Raw genomic sequence first — 15162 nt, 5'->3', positions numbered from 1 at the left:
TTTTCTAAAAGAATAAATAAAGCTATGGCCCACTCCAAAACGATTTCTCAGAAAAATATTAATAATTACGCATAAGAACTATTATTTTTGGATTTCATCATCAACTCAAATATATCTAATGTAAATTTCAAATTACGGCCTTATGGCTCTACCTTTTTCAACTTGTGGCCCTTTTTAACTTATAGCTCTACCATTTTCAACTTCTGAAAATTCCTATAATATCTGTTATTTTAAAACTGCCAGCAAATAAACCTAAGACCATTTATTCTTGCTTTTCACCATGAACTCCAGAATATATAGTGTAAGTTTTAAAAGTTTCAAATTATGACCTCAACAATAAAACTATCAAATCAAAGTAGATGCAATAATAGAACTATATAATTACAGTAGATCGTAACAACACAACTATATAAACACAGTATACCGCAACATTACAACTATCACATAAGAATAGAACACAATGATACAACTATCACATCACAGTAGATCGCAACGATACAATTATCACATCACAGTAGATCACAATGATACAATTATCACATCATAGTGTGATGACTTATTTTGTTGTTGTATAAAAGCTTTAAAAAATATAAAACTTTGACCTATTAAATCGAAGTTAATTGTAATATTGACTCTGGTTTTGGAATAGTTGTACATTCTTAATACCATTAAGTATTTTAGATAAGATAAGATTTAAAAAACGAAATTCGGGGTTTTTACTACAAAAATAGACGAGATATTATAAACCAAAACTTTAAACTTTAATTTTATAAAATTATTAAATAACAAAATTAGTTTTCAATAAAAAAAATTTACTTACTTGATCTATTGTTATCTTATATCCTTAAAGCAAAGTTTATATTTATTAGCAGAAGACAGTAGATTATAAAATAGTTCATGCATTGCTGAAGGCTTTACAGGGGCTCAATTTAAAATTTAAGGCATAGGGGTTTACTATGTTTTTACGAGTAGGTCTAATTTCATCAAGTTTCACTTAAGTTATCAGATAATTTTAAAACCTGAAAAAATTTTGAGGTACAACTGATTAAAATCGTTGAAATGAATAGACTCTTGATCAAATAGTAAAAAAATACTTTCATCCATATTAATAAACCTACTATCCTCTCTTACAGCTTTCAAGCAAACTTTCTCAGTCTAGTCTTAACTTATGACAAACAACTTTATTGTGGAGACATTTTTGTGTTGAAAAAAAGGCTTTTTTTATAAAGTGTCGTATAATTACTACTGGTAATAAAATTCATATTTTAATGTGGATTTACAACACATTTTGTCTTATAAGGAAACAAAAACGTTCCTATTTAATTTAAGCGATTTTTTTATATAAAGTAAGAAGTTTTTAGTTAATTTGTTTTTTAATTCCGCAAAAATTTAAACATTAAACTTATTATTTATACTTTTATAGTTTTGTATTTAAACTTTTTACTAAATTAACTATGTATCAAAGTTAATTGAAATATTTATACTCATATACAGCAGGGTTTCCCAATTTTTTTTTCTAAAAGAATAAATAAAGCTATGGCCCACTCCAAAACGATTTCTCAGAAAAATATTAATAATTACGCATAAGAACTATTATTTTTGGATTTCATCATCAACTCAAATATATCTAATGTAAATTTCAAATTACGGCCTTATGGCTCTACCTTTTTCAACTTGTGGCCCTTTTTAACTTATAGCTCTACCATTTTCAACTTCTGAAAATTCCTATAATATCTGTTATTTTAAAACTGCCAGCAAATAAACCTAAGACCATTTATTCTTGCTTTTCACCATGAACTCCAGAATATATAGTGTAAGTTTTAAAAGTTTCAAATTATGACCTCAACAATAAAACTATCAAATCAAAGTAGATGCAATAATAGAACTATATAATTACAGTAGATCGTAACAACACAACTATATAAACACAATATACCGCAACATTACAACTATCACATAAGAATAGAACACAATGATACAACTATCACATCACAGTAGATCGCAACGATACAATTATCACATCACAGTAGATCACAATGATACAATTATCACATCATAGTAGAATGCAACAATACAACTATCAAATCATAGTAGAATGCAAGAGTACAACTATCACATCAAAAAAATTAGAACAGTACAACTATCACATCACAGTAGATTGCAAGTATACAACTATCACATCTCAGTAGATTGCAATGATACAACTATCACATCACAATAAATTGCAACAACACAACTATCACATAACAATAGACTGCAACAATACAACTATCACATCACAGTAGATTGCAACAACACATCTATCACATCACAGTAGAATGCAAGACTACAACTATCACATCACAATAAAATGCAACAGTACAACTATCACATCACAGTAGATTGCAACAACACAACTATTACATCACAGTACAACGATTGCGACGATACAAATACGTGTATAAACATTATTAAAAATGATATTTACAGTGATGACTTTCCGACAGTTACTTCAATTTGGCCAAGATTTTTAGGAAAAACACTTATGTAAACGGAAGACAATTTTAAAAAATACTGAGATTTTCAATGAGTTTAGTCAAAAATTGATTATTCTAATAATTAAAAACAGGGATTCAAACTTTGCAGCTCAACACAGTTTTTGGATATTAGCTATAAATATTCGTGAACTAACAGTTAGTCTATTCGTAATTTTGACAACTTTTAAAGTTTTAGGTTTTAAATAAACCGATTGTTATAAAATTCAATTATTAAATAAAAAAAAAATTAGATTTCTTGTTTTGAAATTATAATTAAAGTTTTAATGTTATATTAAAAAGCCAAGATTTGTAAAATATCTTTTACATTTTTCTTTTCGCACTAAGTGTCTTTTCCTTTTTTTTTTTTGAATTTTTAAGAACATTTTGCTTACTGTGATGTGATAGTTGTATTGTTGCAATCTACTGTGATTTGACAGTTGTACTGTTGCGATCTACTGTGATGTTATAGTTGTGTTCTTGAGATCTACTGTGATGTGATAGTTGTACTGTTGCAATCACTATGTTGTGATAGTTTTATTATTAAACTACTGTGATGTGATAGTCGTACTGTTACAATCTACTGTGATGTGGTAGTTGTATTATTGCAAATTACTGTGATGTGATAGTTGTACTGTTGCAAGCTACTGTGATGTGTTAGTTGTATCATTGAGATCTACTGTGATGTGATAGTTGTACTGTTGCAATCTACTGTGATGTGATAGTTGTATCTACTGTAATGTGATAGTTGTACTGTTGCAATCTACTGTTATGTGATAGTTGTATTGTTGCAATCTACTGTGATGTGATAGTTGTATTATTCTAATCTACTGTGATGTGATATTTGTACTGCTGGAATCTTCTGCGATTGTTGTATCGTTACAATCTACTGTGATGTGATACTTGTAATTTTTTTTCGTACACTGTGATGTGATAGTTGTATTTTTGTTGTATACTGTGATGTGATAGTTGTATCGTATCTTTCTACTGTGATGTTATAGTTGTGTTGTTGCAATCTACTGTGATGTAATAGCTTTATTGTTAAGATTAAAACAAAAATTGGAAAAATTTTTCTATCCACTTATATGCCAATTGTTATCTTACTGTGTTTTATATAAAGTTAAATTATTATTTTTTATAACATACTTTATATGTTTGAAATTTAGAAACTTTTTACTTCATAGTATATTATGAATATTTTTTTTCTATAATTTAAGATATGTAAAATATTTATTTAAAAAACTAATAAAATAAAACTTAAGCAACGTAGATAATTGAATTGTTGCGATCTACTGAGATGTGATAGTTTTATCATTGCGATCTATTTAAACGTAACAGTTGTAGTGTTGCACTATACTGTGATATTCTTACTAGAATTACTTATTAGTAGAATATCTTACTAAAATAATTTACTAAAGGAGCGGTTATGAAAAGGGATTTGGAAATCTTTAGGTAGAACTGGTATTTACTGACAACAGGTAATTCAAAAAAATGCAATTGTTTTAAAATTGTTTTAATAGTTGAAAAAAAAAAATTATTGTATATGTGGAGAATTCGATATTGTTTATTCTAGTAAATTTAGCCAGAGCTAGTGATTGTGATTTCTAGAAATAGTGAATACCTTTTAAAGGGTGTATACAAAGCTACAGTCAGAAATACGTAGTACATTGGTTCAACAGGAGTTTCTTTCAAAACAAGATGGCAATAACACAAGTACAGCATCCTCAAGAAATCGCAAGAAACAGTTCTGGCTAAAGTCACTATATCGAAAAATATCCAAATTTTCGAAATTAAACGGCTAATATTATATATAAAATCGGCTTAACTTCAATGTGCCCTCATTTTAGATCTAACTATTTCTTATTTATTGATTTTAAACAACTTTTATGTCGATTATACCACCTTAGGTTTTTTGATTTTTCATTAATATTTTAAGTTTATTTTGACGAGTGTTTTTTTAAAAGTTAATTAGTTAGATTATTAAATACAATGACTAACTAATTAATTTATCATTACTTGATCTTATTATACATATCTGTGTAGTTAGTGTTATTATAATTTTACTTGAAAAGCTCTGTTGATCCTTTTAGGAAAAACACTGACAGCTAAAGTAACAATCTTGAATAAAACGTTGATACTATATTTGTACCTAAATATAGAAAAAACTATCAACTATATATTTGATCTAACTATAAAATGATAAGAAAAGTTACTGAATGTTGTAATTTTTAATTGATATACAGAATATCTTGTCAAAATTTAACTGATGTATTTTAATTTTGTAGTTTGTATGTTTTACTTGGGAAATTACTTATTAAACTTATATTACTAATATGACATTTTTTTTTTCATTACTCATCGAAAAAAACGTTTAACTTATAAGTTTAATGAAAATATTGTTCTAAAACACTCAAAATTTTTAAGTTAAATAATACATAGTCAAAAATAAAACCAATATTTAGTTTATTAATTAATAGTCGAAACAAAAACACAATTAATTCAATAATTTTTATTGGGAAATCTTCATACTCAAGTAGAATCTTTCTTATACTGAGTCCATAAAACCGTTAGTGTAGAAACTCTTCATGTTCTTTTATACCTTCTTCTGTGGCATCCTCTTGTTTAAAACATCGCTACAAATTTTAAATAAACCACTGTATGTTGCTCCGGCTCGTTAAAAGAAGTTACTTTTCAATATACTTGCCTTTACACATTTAATAACTTGTATCTATTCCTTTAAGAACATTTTAACATGCTTATAGAAACTATCTTTAAATAGTCAACCTAGTTTTTTATAGAAGTTGTTAGAGAATATTAAAGAACTGACAACGAAAAACAAGCAAAAGAACTGGTAAACCCTGAAAAATTGCCCGTAGATCAAAGCCAAAAGGTAAAAGAGAAAATATGTTAATATTTTTTTAAAAGCCCATTTATCTAAACTATATACTGAAGGCCCGCATTAAATTTAACGTTTAGATATTCAAGTGAAAGACAAATTGAATTTCGCTGGGCTTTTAACGTTGGCGGGCCGGAGCAACACTGCGCTTATTCGACACTGCTGACGTCACCGTGCACCTCGGTCACTTTGCCGAAGGCTATTGTGACGTCACTTTCGCCGCTCTGCCGCAGGACGAGCCTGGCCATTTTCGGCATGCTCTGGTACGTTTCCACGCAGATCGGGCTGCAAACGCTGAGCCTGACACCCACGTTCTGACCCTGAAATAGTTGGAATGCAAATAAACTTTAAAGATAAATTTAATCGGCTAAGAGTACTTAAGTTTTGTTAATTTAATGTACTTTATATAGCTTTACATAAACGACAGAAAACAATTATGAATTTGTATTAGTAGGTATAGACAAAGTTTATAAACTATAAAGCTTAAATAACCATTTATAATGATTTCAAATAAAACTTCAACAAGTCTTTTTTTGTTTAAAATTAATAGTTGCTGATTATTTCAACACAAATCTTATCTAATTCACTAACTTGTACAGCAAATGGTTTTTTCAATTTCTCTTTCTCTTTCCTTTTTCCTTCTTTCCTAGTTTCTTCTAGTTTCTTTATTTTAGGAATGTAGAGTAGTTTTTCAATGAAAACTTTCTTTTTAGAAACACTGAAAAAATAAATAAAATATATTTATAAACGATAACACTTTCAAAAAATGTTTTAAAATTATCAATCACTAAAACATAAAACTTTTCAATAAATTTAATAGCTTATAAATCAGAAAAACTTTTTAACGCTAGTTTCTGTTAAAAAAATATGTAGCAAACTATATTTACCAGTATTATTATAAAACTTTAGTAAAACTGCATATTCAAACCTGTGCATGTACAGCACTGCCTCGGAACCCGCAGTGATAAATTTCGATAACCTTGGAACCTCGTGAATTTTTATCTCAGCGTCGAACACAGTCGCCGTTCGACACAAATTACCAGGGGAGCACAGGACGAATCCCTCTGAAACCTCGTCTTTGCCCGCACCTTCAAGCTTCAGTATACTGAAGGCCCGCATTAAATTTAACGTTTAGATATTCAAGTGAAAGACAAATTGAATTTCGCTGGGCTTTTAACGTTGGCGGGCCGGAGCAACACTGCGCTTATTCGACACTGCTGACGTCACCGTGCACCTCGGTCACTTTGCCGAAGGCTATTGTGACGTCACTTTCGCCGCTCTGCCGCAGGACGAGCCTGGCCATTTTCGGCATGCTCTGGTACGTTTCCACGCAGATCGGGCTGCAAACGCTGAGCCTGACACCCACGTTCTGACCCTGAAATAGTTGGAATGCAAATAAACTTTAAAGATAAATTTAATCGGCTAAGAGTACTTAAGTTTTGTTAATTTAATGTACTTTATATAGCTTTACATAAACGACAGAAAACAATTATGAATTTGTATTAGTAGGTATAGACAAAGTTTATAAACTATAAAGCTTAAATAACCATTTATAATGATTTCAAATAAAACTTCAACAAGTCTTTTTTTGTTTAAAATTAATAGTTGCTGATTATTTCAACACAAATCTTATCTAATTCACTAACTTGTACAGCAAATGGTTTTTTCAATTTCTCTTTCTCTTTCCTTTTTCCTTCTTTCCTAGTTTCTTCTAGTTTCTTTATTTTAGGAATGTAGAGTAGTTTTTTCAATGAAAACTTTCTTTTTAGAAACACTGAAAAAATAAATAAAATATATTTATAAACGATAACACTTTCAAAAAATGTTTTAAAATTATCAATCACTAAAACATAAAACTTTTCAATAAATTTAATAGCTTATAAATCAGAAAAACTTTTTAACGCTAGTTTCTGTTAAAAAAATATGTAGCAAACTATATTTACCAGTATTATTATAAAACTTTAGTAAAACTGCATATTCAACCTGTGCATGTACAGCACTGCCTCGGAACCCGCAGTGATAAATTTCGATAACCTTGGAACCTCGTGAATTTTTATCTCAGCGTCGAACACAGTCGCCGTTCGACACAAATTACCAGGGGAGCACAGGACGAATCCCTCTGAAACCTCGTCTTTGCCCGCACCTTCAAGCTTCAGTTTGCAAATTTCACCTGCGCTCGCAGAAGTCGCTTCCACGTCGTTCACTTGAACACAGCTCACTTTCACCTTTTTACCTAAATTTATTTTGTTTTATTTGGTCTTTTAAAAATTTATAAAATTATGCTTGTTTCAATTTAAATTTTATATAATCATAATTAAAATAATTGGGACTTTTAAAATATAAGTGGTTCTTACCGGTTGGCTGCAACACCAACTGCTGGTTCAAGCTAAGCGTTCCGCTCTCCACCTTTCCAACAATGACCATTTTGTTATTCATGTCCACGTTCTTGTACGCTATCGGCATCCTAACAGGCCCGCTTGAGTCACGTTCGATGTCTGGAAGCTGGTCCAAGTAGGGTATGAATGGTGGGCCGGTGTACCACGGGTGGTTCTCTTGCTGCCCCACCATCAAATTCGCCCCCGTGTACCCGGAGCAGGGCATGAAGTGCAGGTTCCTCCTGAACCCGATCCCCTTGAGGAACGGTTGCAGCTTGTTCACGCACTCGTCGTACCTCTCCTTCGACCAGCCCACCGTCGGGTCGTCCATTTTGTTCACGAGCACGACGAGGCGGCTGACCCCTGACACTTGGGCCAGTATGGCGTGCTCCCGGGTCTGCCCTCCCCTCTCGAAGCCGGTTTCGAACTCGCCCCTCCTCGCCGAAATGACGAGCACGGCGATGTCGGCCAACGAGGTTCCCACGATCATCTCGGAAATTTTGATTTTGTGACCGGGCGCGTCCAAGATGGTGAATTGCCTGTTAGCATATGAAGTTTACAGAAGTGTTAACTATAGTTTTATTAAGTAGAACTATGTGAGAGTTTGAATATGTTTTAATTAGAAATATAAATTGTAAACAGACATCAAAGAAGGTGTACTTTTATAAAACCAACACAAGGTAAAGGTTAAAGAAGTCAATTGATATTGAAAAACCGCATATGAAAATTTACGTAAGTATATTTTAAATTTGTATACACGAAATTCATTCACTCACCTGTTCTCGGTCCTGAAGAACTTCCTGCCCACCTCCCACGTCTTCCCCCGCTCCCTCTCCTCCTCGTTTTCGTCGAGCACCCACGACAGGTACCACGACTCCCTGTTCATCTCCCTCGCCTCCCTCTTGTACTGCTCCACCTTCCTCTTGTCCACCCGGTTGGTCAGCAGGAGGATCTGGCCGCCCAGTGTCGACTTGCCCGCGTCCACGTGACCTACAAAGATCACGTTCAAGTTGGTTGGTTGCTTGAGGTTTAAATTGGCGAGCTCGCAAGTTGGCACGTCTTCTGCTGCTCGTGCACCTTTCCTTGAGTCTTGTTTTGTTGGCGATCCTGACATTTCCGAATCTAACATAAATCTGAAATGAAAATTATAGTTGAAAATTTTCATAAAAAATAAATCAATTTTGTTTTTATACAGTTGTAGTACTTGAGTGAAAAGTCAGTAAGACTAGTATGAGCTTTAGGATTTATTTGCACGAATACTTTAATCAAGTTTAAGTTCTCTAAAAGATCTTTTAGAACTTAAACAAACTAGGTTGTTCCTATTTAATTTTTTTGTTATTTTATCTATTGTTTCTTATTAGATATAATACGAACCTTATAATTATAAAACAAAACTCAGAGATCAAAAAAGTCTGAGTAATATCAAGCTAGTCTTAGATTAGGAAAAAAAGTAGGAATTAAGTAATACCAGCCTTAAATTTAAAAAAAGTGCTAACCAAGTTCATATTTAATAATAAAGTCATTTAATTACTATAAAAATTTTAACATAATAGTAATAAAACTTAACTTCAGCATCGAAAAAAAATATTAACATACTTGAGTTAGCCTAAGTTGTCTATGTAAATTAACTTTGCATTAATGACTAAAAATAATTTCATGCTACTTATAAATTTTACAATATAAGTAAAGCTTTAATAATATACTTTTAATAGCCTGAAACTTGGCTTAAATAAATAAACATTTTTGTAGTGATATTTAAACTTTTTCTGCAAACTAAAAGTTTTCACTATCTTTACTCATAGATGATTCATAAGATTATATAAGATTATATGACATTTAATGTTAAGTGCTAACTTTAAATTCAAAAATTAAAAATTACCAAAAAATACTTTAACCTTGTTAGAATATATTTTTAAAACAATGCAACATTAACTGTTTGTTTAATGTCAAGTTTAAAGAAAAATTTAAGGTAATTATGTGTATTTCTAGTCAAAAAGATAAATTGACAAGTATAGTTTATAATGAGCTGTAAATATTGGTTAAAATTTGTCATTGCAATCAACACCAATGTAGAATAACATGCAAAAAAGCAAAAGGAAATCTACTTTACTATAATCTAGTTTAACAAAAACTTTTTTTGGATTTTCTTTACTTAAATGAGTGAAATTAAATATTGATAAATGGGCATTGGAAATGTTTAAGTGATACAAAAGTTTTGTTTAAATAGTGCATTATATTAATTTATATACTTTTATTAGCATTTTCAATAAAAACTTATAAAAGCTAGTGAAGAGCTTAATTTTTAAATATGCATTTGTTGATGGTATTCTATTAAAACTTAAAACTTTTCAATGAATTTAGAACTTTGAATGAGTTACAGTACTTTCCACTAAACAGTGCAATTTTTTTTCTGTGACACACAAAGCAAAAGCTGTTAACTAACTAAGCACTAAACATTTAAACCTGAGTGGGGAGTTTACAATAAGGTTTGTGACATTGGTAAATTTTCTGGTTTTGAGAAATTAGTCAAAATTCTATTTATTTTCTTTAATTCAGGAATGCAAATGAAAAATTTGTTCAAGGTTTTCTGAATTTCTTTCAAGATTTTAAAAGCACATGTTTTTGGGTCTATTTTTTGTTTAAAGCTAAGTTTAAGGTTTAAAATTGTAAAAAAAAAGTATAACAACATTAAAAAGATACTGTTAAGCTACTTTAAATGTGTTTATTAAAAAAGAAAATTTGATCACAACAGTTTTTATTATCTTTATGGTGAATTTTTGTTTAAAATTAAATTCAACTACATATAATGTAAAAACTGTTAAAATTCTAGGTTTTTTGGTAATATTTATTAGAAATTCCAGGCTTTTTTTTTCTCAAGTTCCAGATTTTACCAGATTTCAGGTTTTTTAGCAACCCTGTAATAAGTTTTGATAATTAGCTTTAAAATTATATTAAATGATAACTAGTTTTGAAACATTTACATATAGTTACCAAATTGCACGTATAGGAGGAAAAAAATCTGAGGATAGCATATTAGAATTAAATAATAGTCTGCAACTAGAAAAAAAAGTGTTATCTATAACTTCTAAATTTTTTTGTACTAAAAATTGCTTTTTGGTTTCCTAGTGTGTAGGGTAACCCTGCCAAAAGTTTAGTGTCAAGTAAATAGTATTTAGGAACATAAAACCTCATTACAATAAATAATCTGAGCTTATAAAAAATTTGAGTAAGTAAATACTTTTCTAAAATGTTTAAGAGTATACTTAAAATTAAACATTTCTTTAATTTTTAATTTATTAAAACTAAGAGGTTTATGCACCTAAACTATTTTTTACAATTAATTTAGTGCAGTCTAACATTAATAATTTAGTTTAAAAGAATTTAAAAAATATATAGTCAGTTATATAAAAATAAAGAAAATTTTAACTAAAACACAATGCACCATCTAAACTACTTATATAAAAATATTCTTAAAATTAGATACAGCTGATTTAAAATTGCTTAATACTTATTTGTGCTTCACTATTTTTAATGGTTAGAAATATAACTGTTAATTTAAATTATAATATTTTGAGAACAAGTTTAACAAACTGATCAACTTTTCTAAGTAAAGTTTTCAATGCATTTTTAACAAACTAAAATTTTTATTTACACATTATGGCTTAACTGATAAAATAAAATTAAAACAAAAACTACAAATAATTTATATCTAAGACTAGCCTTTGAAGAACTTATTTCAACAATTTTACAAGAAAAATGAATAAAATTTTGAAAAAGTTTTAAATAAAATAAAAGCCATTTTATTAAATTAAGATTTTCTAGAAAGCTCTATACTTTATTAAATAGCATGAGGGACTGAACTTAAAGTTACATGTGTATTTTTTATTTTATCCTTTCTTAGCAATGTTTGAAAATTAGAGTTTAAGTAAATTTTACCATTATATTTCAAATTAAGTAGAACAACTGTGCTAAGTAGTATGAAAACATTGTAAGATACTGTAAAGGTACTTAAAATGTGTTTTTTAATAATAATTTTTTTTTTATGTACACAGTAGATTTTTTGTGTAAAACTAAAACTTTAATACTTAATATAAACAATTGTTTAAAATTGAAGATTTAAAAATTACATTTGTTTAAAATTCCAGGCTTTTCAGTGATTTTTGTTCAAATTCCAGGTTTTTTTAGCCTAAATTGTCATATTCTATCTTTTTCCAGAATTCTAAGTTTTTCGGTAATCCTGATAATTTTTATTTTTAAGTATAGCATAGGCTTTTGAGCTGTCGTTTTAAATTTAAAATGTTTACAAAGTTTTAAATCAGTTAAACCTTGGATTTCGTAATATGAATTTGCAATTTGAAGTAGTAAATTATAATTTCAAGGTTTTTTTTAAATAAAACTTATGTTTTTGTATAACCTAACTTAAGGATTTCGAACTTAAGTTTTAACACTGATACTATACTCAAATTTTTTATCCAGCATAATTAAGCCAAAACTCGTTTGAGTGACATTAAGCTAGCTTGAATCAAGCTGAATTAAAAATAAAATAGAAACAAATTGATATTCATATTAGAACAAATATTCAGAAAAAAAAATCAAGCTTAGTTACTTAAAAATACTAAAATAAGAACTTATTTCTTAACAAAAAAAAATTGAAGTAATGAAAACTCTAAAAAACTTATAAAAAATGTCAAAAGTAGCCTGAGTTGTTCAAATAGGTTTAAAGTTTCCATTGCTGGCCTGAGACATCAAAAAAGTTTAAACTATGCTTATATGGCCTGAATTTTCCTAAGCCAGCCTTAATTTTACAATTTTTTCAATTAACTTTAGTTTACTTGAGTAGCCTGAGTATGTGGCAACCCTGTAAACCAATAATTTTAATTGAGAAGAAAGTTTGAAACCATAACTTTGCCTCCTAAATTTTGTTATTAAAACTGAACTAGAATTTTAGATCAGGTATCAACAAAATAATGCTAGATTTAAAGGGTTAAATAGCCTATTGATGTTAAGCTTAAATGATGATAAAGCTATTAAAGTTAAATCTAACTATGGCTTTTACAGCTGAATAATTCAAAATTAACCACATAAAAGTTTAGGGGGTATCTCAAAATTTTGACATCTAATCATTTATAGGATTTTCAACATTTTTAAGTATACAACTAATGGTAAAATCATTTACAAATGAAATAGTTAAGCTAAGTAAGATAAACTCAATGTGATATATGTAAAACTCTCTACTTATAAAATTTTATATGCTCAGCATGACTGACTAACCAGCAAAAGAGTTAAACAGAAAAATAAAAAAAAAGATTACATTTTGGCTCTTTACAAAATTGCTTCATTGAACCAAAGGAGAAAAAAATCATATAAATGCAACTAGGTTGCTTGAAAAAAGTCTAGTCTAGACCACTTTTTTAAGGTTTAGAAATTCACTAATTGTAGCTGTTCACTCAGGCGTGTTTTATTTTGTTTGTCTAAAGCTCAGTTTTCTCTTAATAAATAGGAAAAAATTTTTACATCAAATGCTTCCTGACAACTATGGTCTAAATTTTACAGCATGCTTTTAAATAAAAATTAAGTTTCATCGCGTGAAATAACGTATTAGTTTATTAAGTGTTCAAAATTTTAAAGAAGTGCAAGATTAAAAGCAAGCTAATGGCATTGGTAAAGTTTCTGGATTTTGGTTTTCAGCAAATAGTCAAAGCTTTATTTGTTTTCTTTAATTAAAAGTTGCCAAATTATTTGGAGAAATTTTTTCCAAGTTTTCTGAATTTCTTCCAGGTTTTTTAAAGAACACACTTTGGATCTATTTTTAGTTTGTAGCTAACTTTAAGGTGAAACACTGTGCTAGGTAGTTGGAAAACATGGAAAAGATGCTGTAAAACTACTTTAAATATGTTTTTAATAAAAATAATTTTTGATGGTGAAAAAACTTATTTAACTATTTAGTAGATTCCTAAAAGTGGAATTTACAAAGATGTTTCTCCCACCCAAGAAAAAGTAACATCATCTATAAGTTTAGTTGTCACTGTGGTAGTGACTACGTGGGGAAAACATCTTAAAGGTTTCATGTAAGAATCGGTCAGCATGTACCAAAAGTCTTGAAAAGTTGGTTTGATGGCTGTTCGGAGAAACTAACGAAAAAATACTTCTCGGCGATTAGGCAACGTTTGTTGGACAATCCTGAGTGTGCTAAAAATAAAAAATAAAATAACTTTTCAGTTTAAGTGAGAGTGGAAAACTCTTTTCAACTGCATATTCTAAAAGTCTTATGTATTCAATCATAAGGCCCAGTTTTTCTAAGCAGAAAAAGTTTATATACCAAACTAGACTTTTCAGATCCTTCTATTAAATAAATTTTAAATAATTAGTTTCTTGTAAATTTTTATTCTAAAGTGTAGTTTTAATTATTACTATTATAGCTGGTTTATTTTAGACTGTTTGTAATCTAACGAGTTTTAGTAATATACCAAAAGGATACAGCATAAGCATTTAGTTAATTTTTAACATTCGATTATTACGACATTTTATTTTCTTAAATTTTCAATTACAGTATTATTTTATTTTAAATTCTATTCATTCTAACTTAGTAAGATACAATTTCAAATGAGCCTTACTACGAAAGTACTAAAATAAATTTAAGAAAAATGAAATGTTTTTTTTATATTTAATACTTTTTAATAATTCTAAAACGTAAACAAAGTACACAAAATTAAGTCACTTTGCATTTTGAAATGAACTAGTTTAAAAATTTCTCAAGTGGCCGAGTGAACAAAGCAAATATTAGTTTTCTTAAAAAAATAAAATTTTATAATCATTTGTATGTTTAATGTGGGGGAAGCTGTCAAATTCGTACGAGCGTACAAAATTGCACTAGGGGACAAAGTTGCACGAGGGAACAAAATTGCACTAACATACTTTTGCTCGAAGACATTTTTGTACAAAAGGTCACTTTTGCACGAAGACACTTTTGCACAAGCATACAATTTTCTACGTAGACATTTTTGCAAATGTTAATATTTTTTGTTTTTTTATTTTTTATCTTTTTTACTATCACTACTACCCCTAACCCTTACCCTCGGTCAGTAACTTAAACATATATATTTATTTTTTATCAAGTTATTCCTTTTTTTTTCTTAGTATTTTTTTCTGTTTCTTATTTTGTTACTCTCGTGCAAAAAATGACCCTCTGTGCAAAATTAAAACTCGTTCAAAATTTACCCTTGGTGCAAAATTTTCTTCGTGCAGCTTTGTCTCCTCGTGAAAAAGTATCTTTGTGGAATTTTGTGCCCTTCTCGTAATTTTTTCTTCGTGCATTTTTGATTCGCGTTTAATGTGTATAGTTTATTAATTTAATGCTTCGTGACTAGATAGTTGATTA

At 29.1% G+C, this 15162-nt stretch overlaps 2 protein-coding genes across 2 annotated transcripts; both read right to left on the bottom strand.

Moving 5' to 3' along the window:
• Positions 1-5558: 5558 nt before the first annotated feature.
• On the bottom strand, positions 5559-6528 carry LOC145846788 (eukaryotic peptide chain release factor GTP-binding subunit ERF3A-like). The gene is made up of 3 exons (XM_082953403.1): positions 6397-6528; positions 6001-6114; positions 5559-5729 (listed from the first exon to the last, which is right to left on the bottom strand). Exons 1-3 carry the CDS (start codon positions 6526-6528, stop codon positions 5559-5561), a joined length of 417 nt encoding a protein of 138 aa, XP_082809529.1.
• An 85-nt stretch (positions 6529-6613) lies between these two features.
• On the bottom strand, positions 6614-8898 carry LOC145846787 (eukaryotic peptide chain release factor GTP-binding subunit ERF3A-like). The gene is made up of 5 exons (XM_082953402.1): positions 8561-8898; positions 7764-8323; positions 7393-7642; positions 7056-7170; positions 6614-6784 (listed from the first exon to the last, which is right to left on the bottom strand). Exons 1-5 carry the CDS (start codon positions 8896-8898, stop codon positions 6614-6616), a joined length of 1434 nt encoding a protein of 477 aa, XP_082809528.1.
• Positions 8899-15162: the final 6264 nt, after the last annotated feature.

Source organism: Thalia democratica, unplaced genomic scaffold, assembly GCF_965202585.1.
Source record: "Thalia democratica unplaced genomic scaffold, ktThaDemo2.hap1.1 HAP1_SCAFFOLD_630, whole genome shotgun sequence".
In the NCBI taxonomy this organism is placed as follows: Eukaryota; Metazoa; Chordata; class Thaliacea; order Salpida; family Salpidae; genus Thalia; species Thalia democratica.
This window is presented reverse-complemented; position numbering and strand designations above follow the sequence as displayed.

What these genes read in the sequence shown, in the direction of transcription:
- LOC145846788 (XM_082953403.1), bottom strand. Translation starts at nt 6,528, where the DNA reads ATGCGGGCCTTCAGTATACTGAAGCTTGAAGGTGCGGGCAAAGACGAG. An exon ending in CTGAGATAAAAATTCACGAG is followed by an intron (nt 6,115 to 6,396) that starts GTTCCAAGGTTA and finishes GTTTCTAAAAAG; the next exon opens with AAAGTTTTCATTGAAAAACT. An exon ending in AAAAACCATTTGCTGTACAA is followed by an intron (nt 5,730 to 6,000) that starts GTTAGTGAATTA and finishes CAACTATTTCAG; the next exon opens with GGTCAGAACGTGGGTGTCAG.
- LOC145846787 (XM_082953402.1), bottom strand. Translation starts at nt 8,898, where the DNA reads ATGTCAGGATCGCCAACAAAACAAGACTCAAGGAAAGGTGCACGAGCA. An exon ending in TTCTTCAGGACCGAGAACAG is followed by an intron (nt 8,324 to 8,560) that starts GTGAGTGAATGA and finishes ATATGCTAACAG; the next exon opens with GCAATTCACCATCTTGGACG. An exon ending in AAAAACCATTTGCTGTACAA is followed by an intron (nt 6,785 to 7,055) that starts GTTAGTGAATTA and finishes CAACTATTTCAG; the next exon opens with GGTCAGAACGTGGGTGTCAG.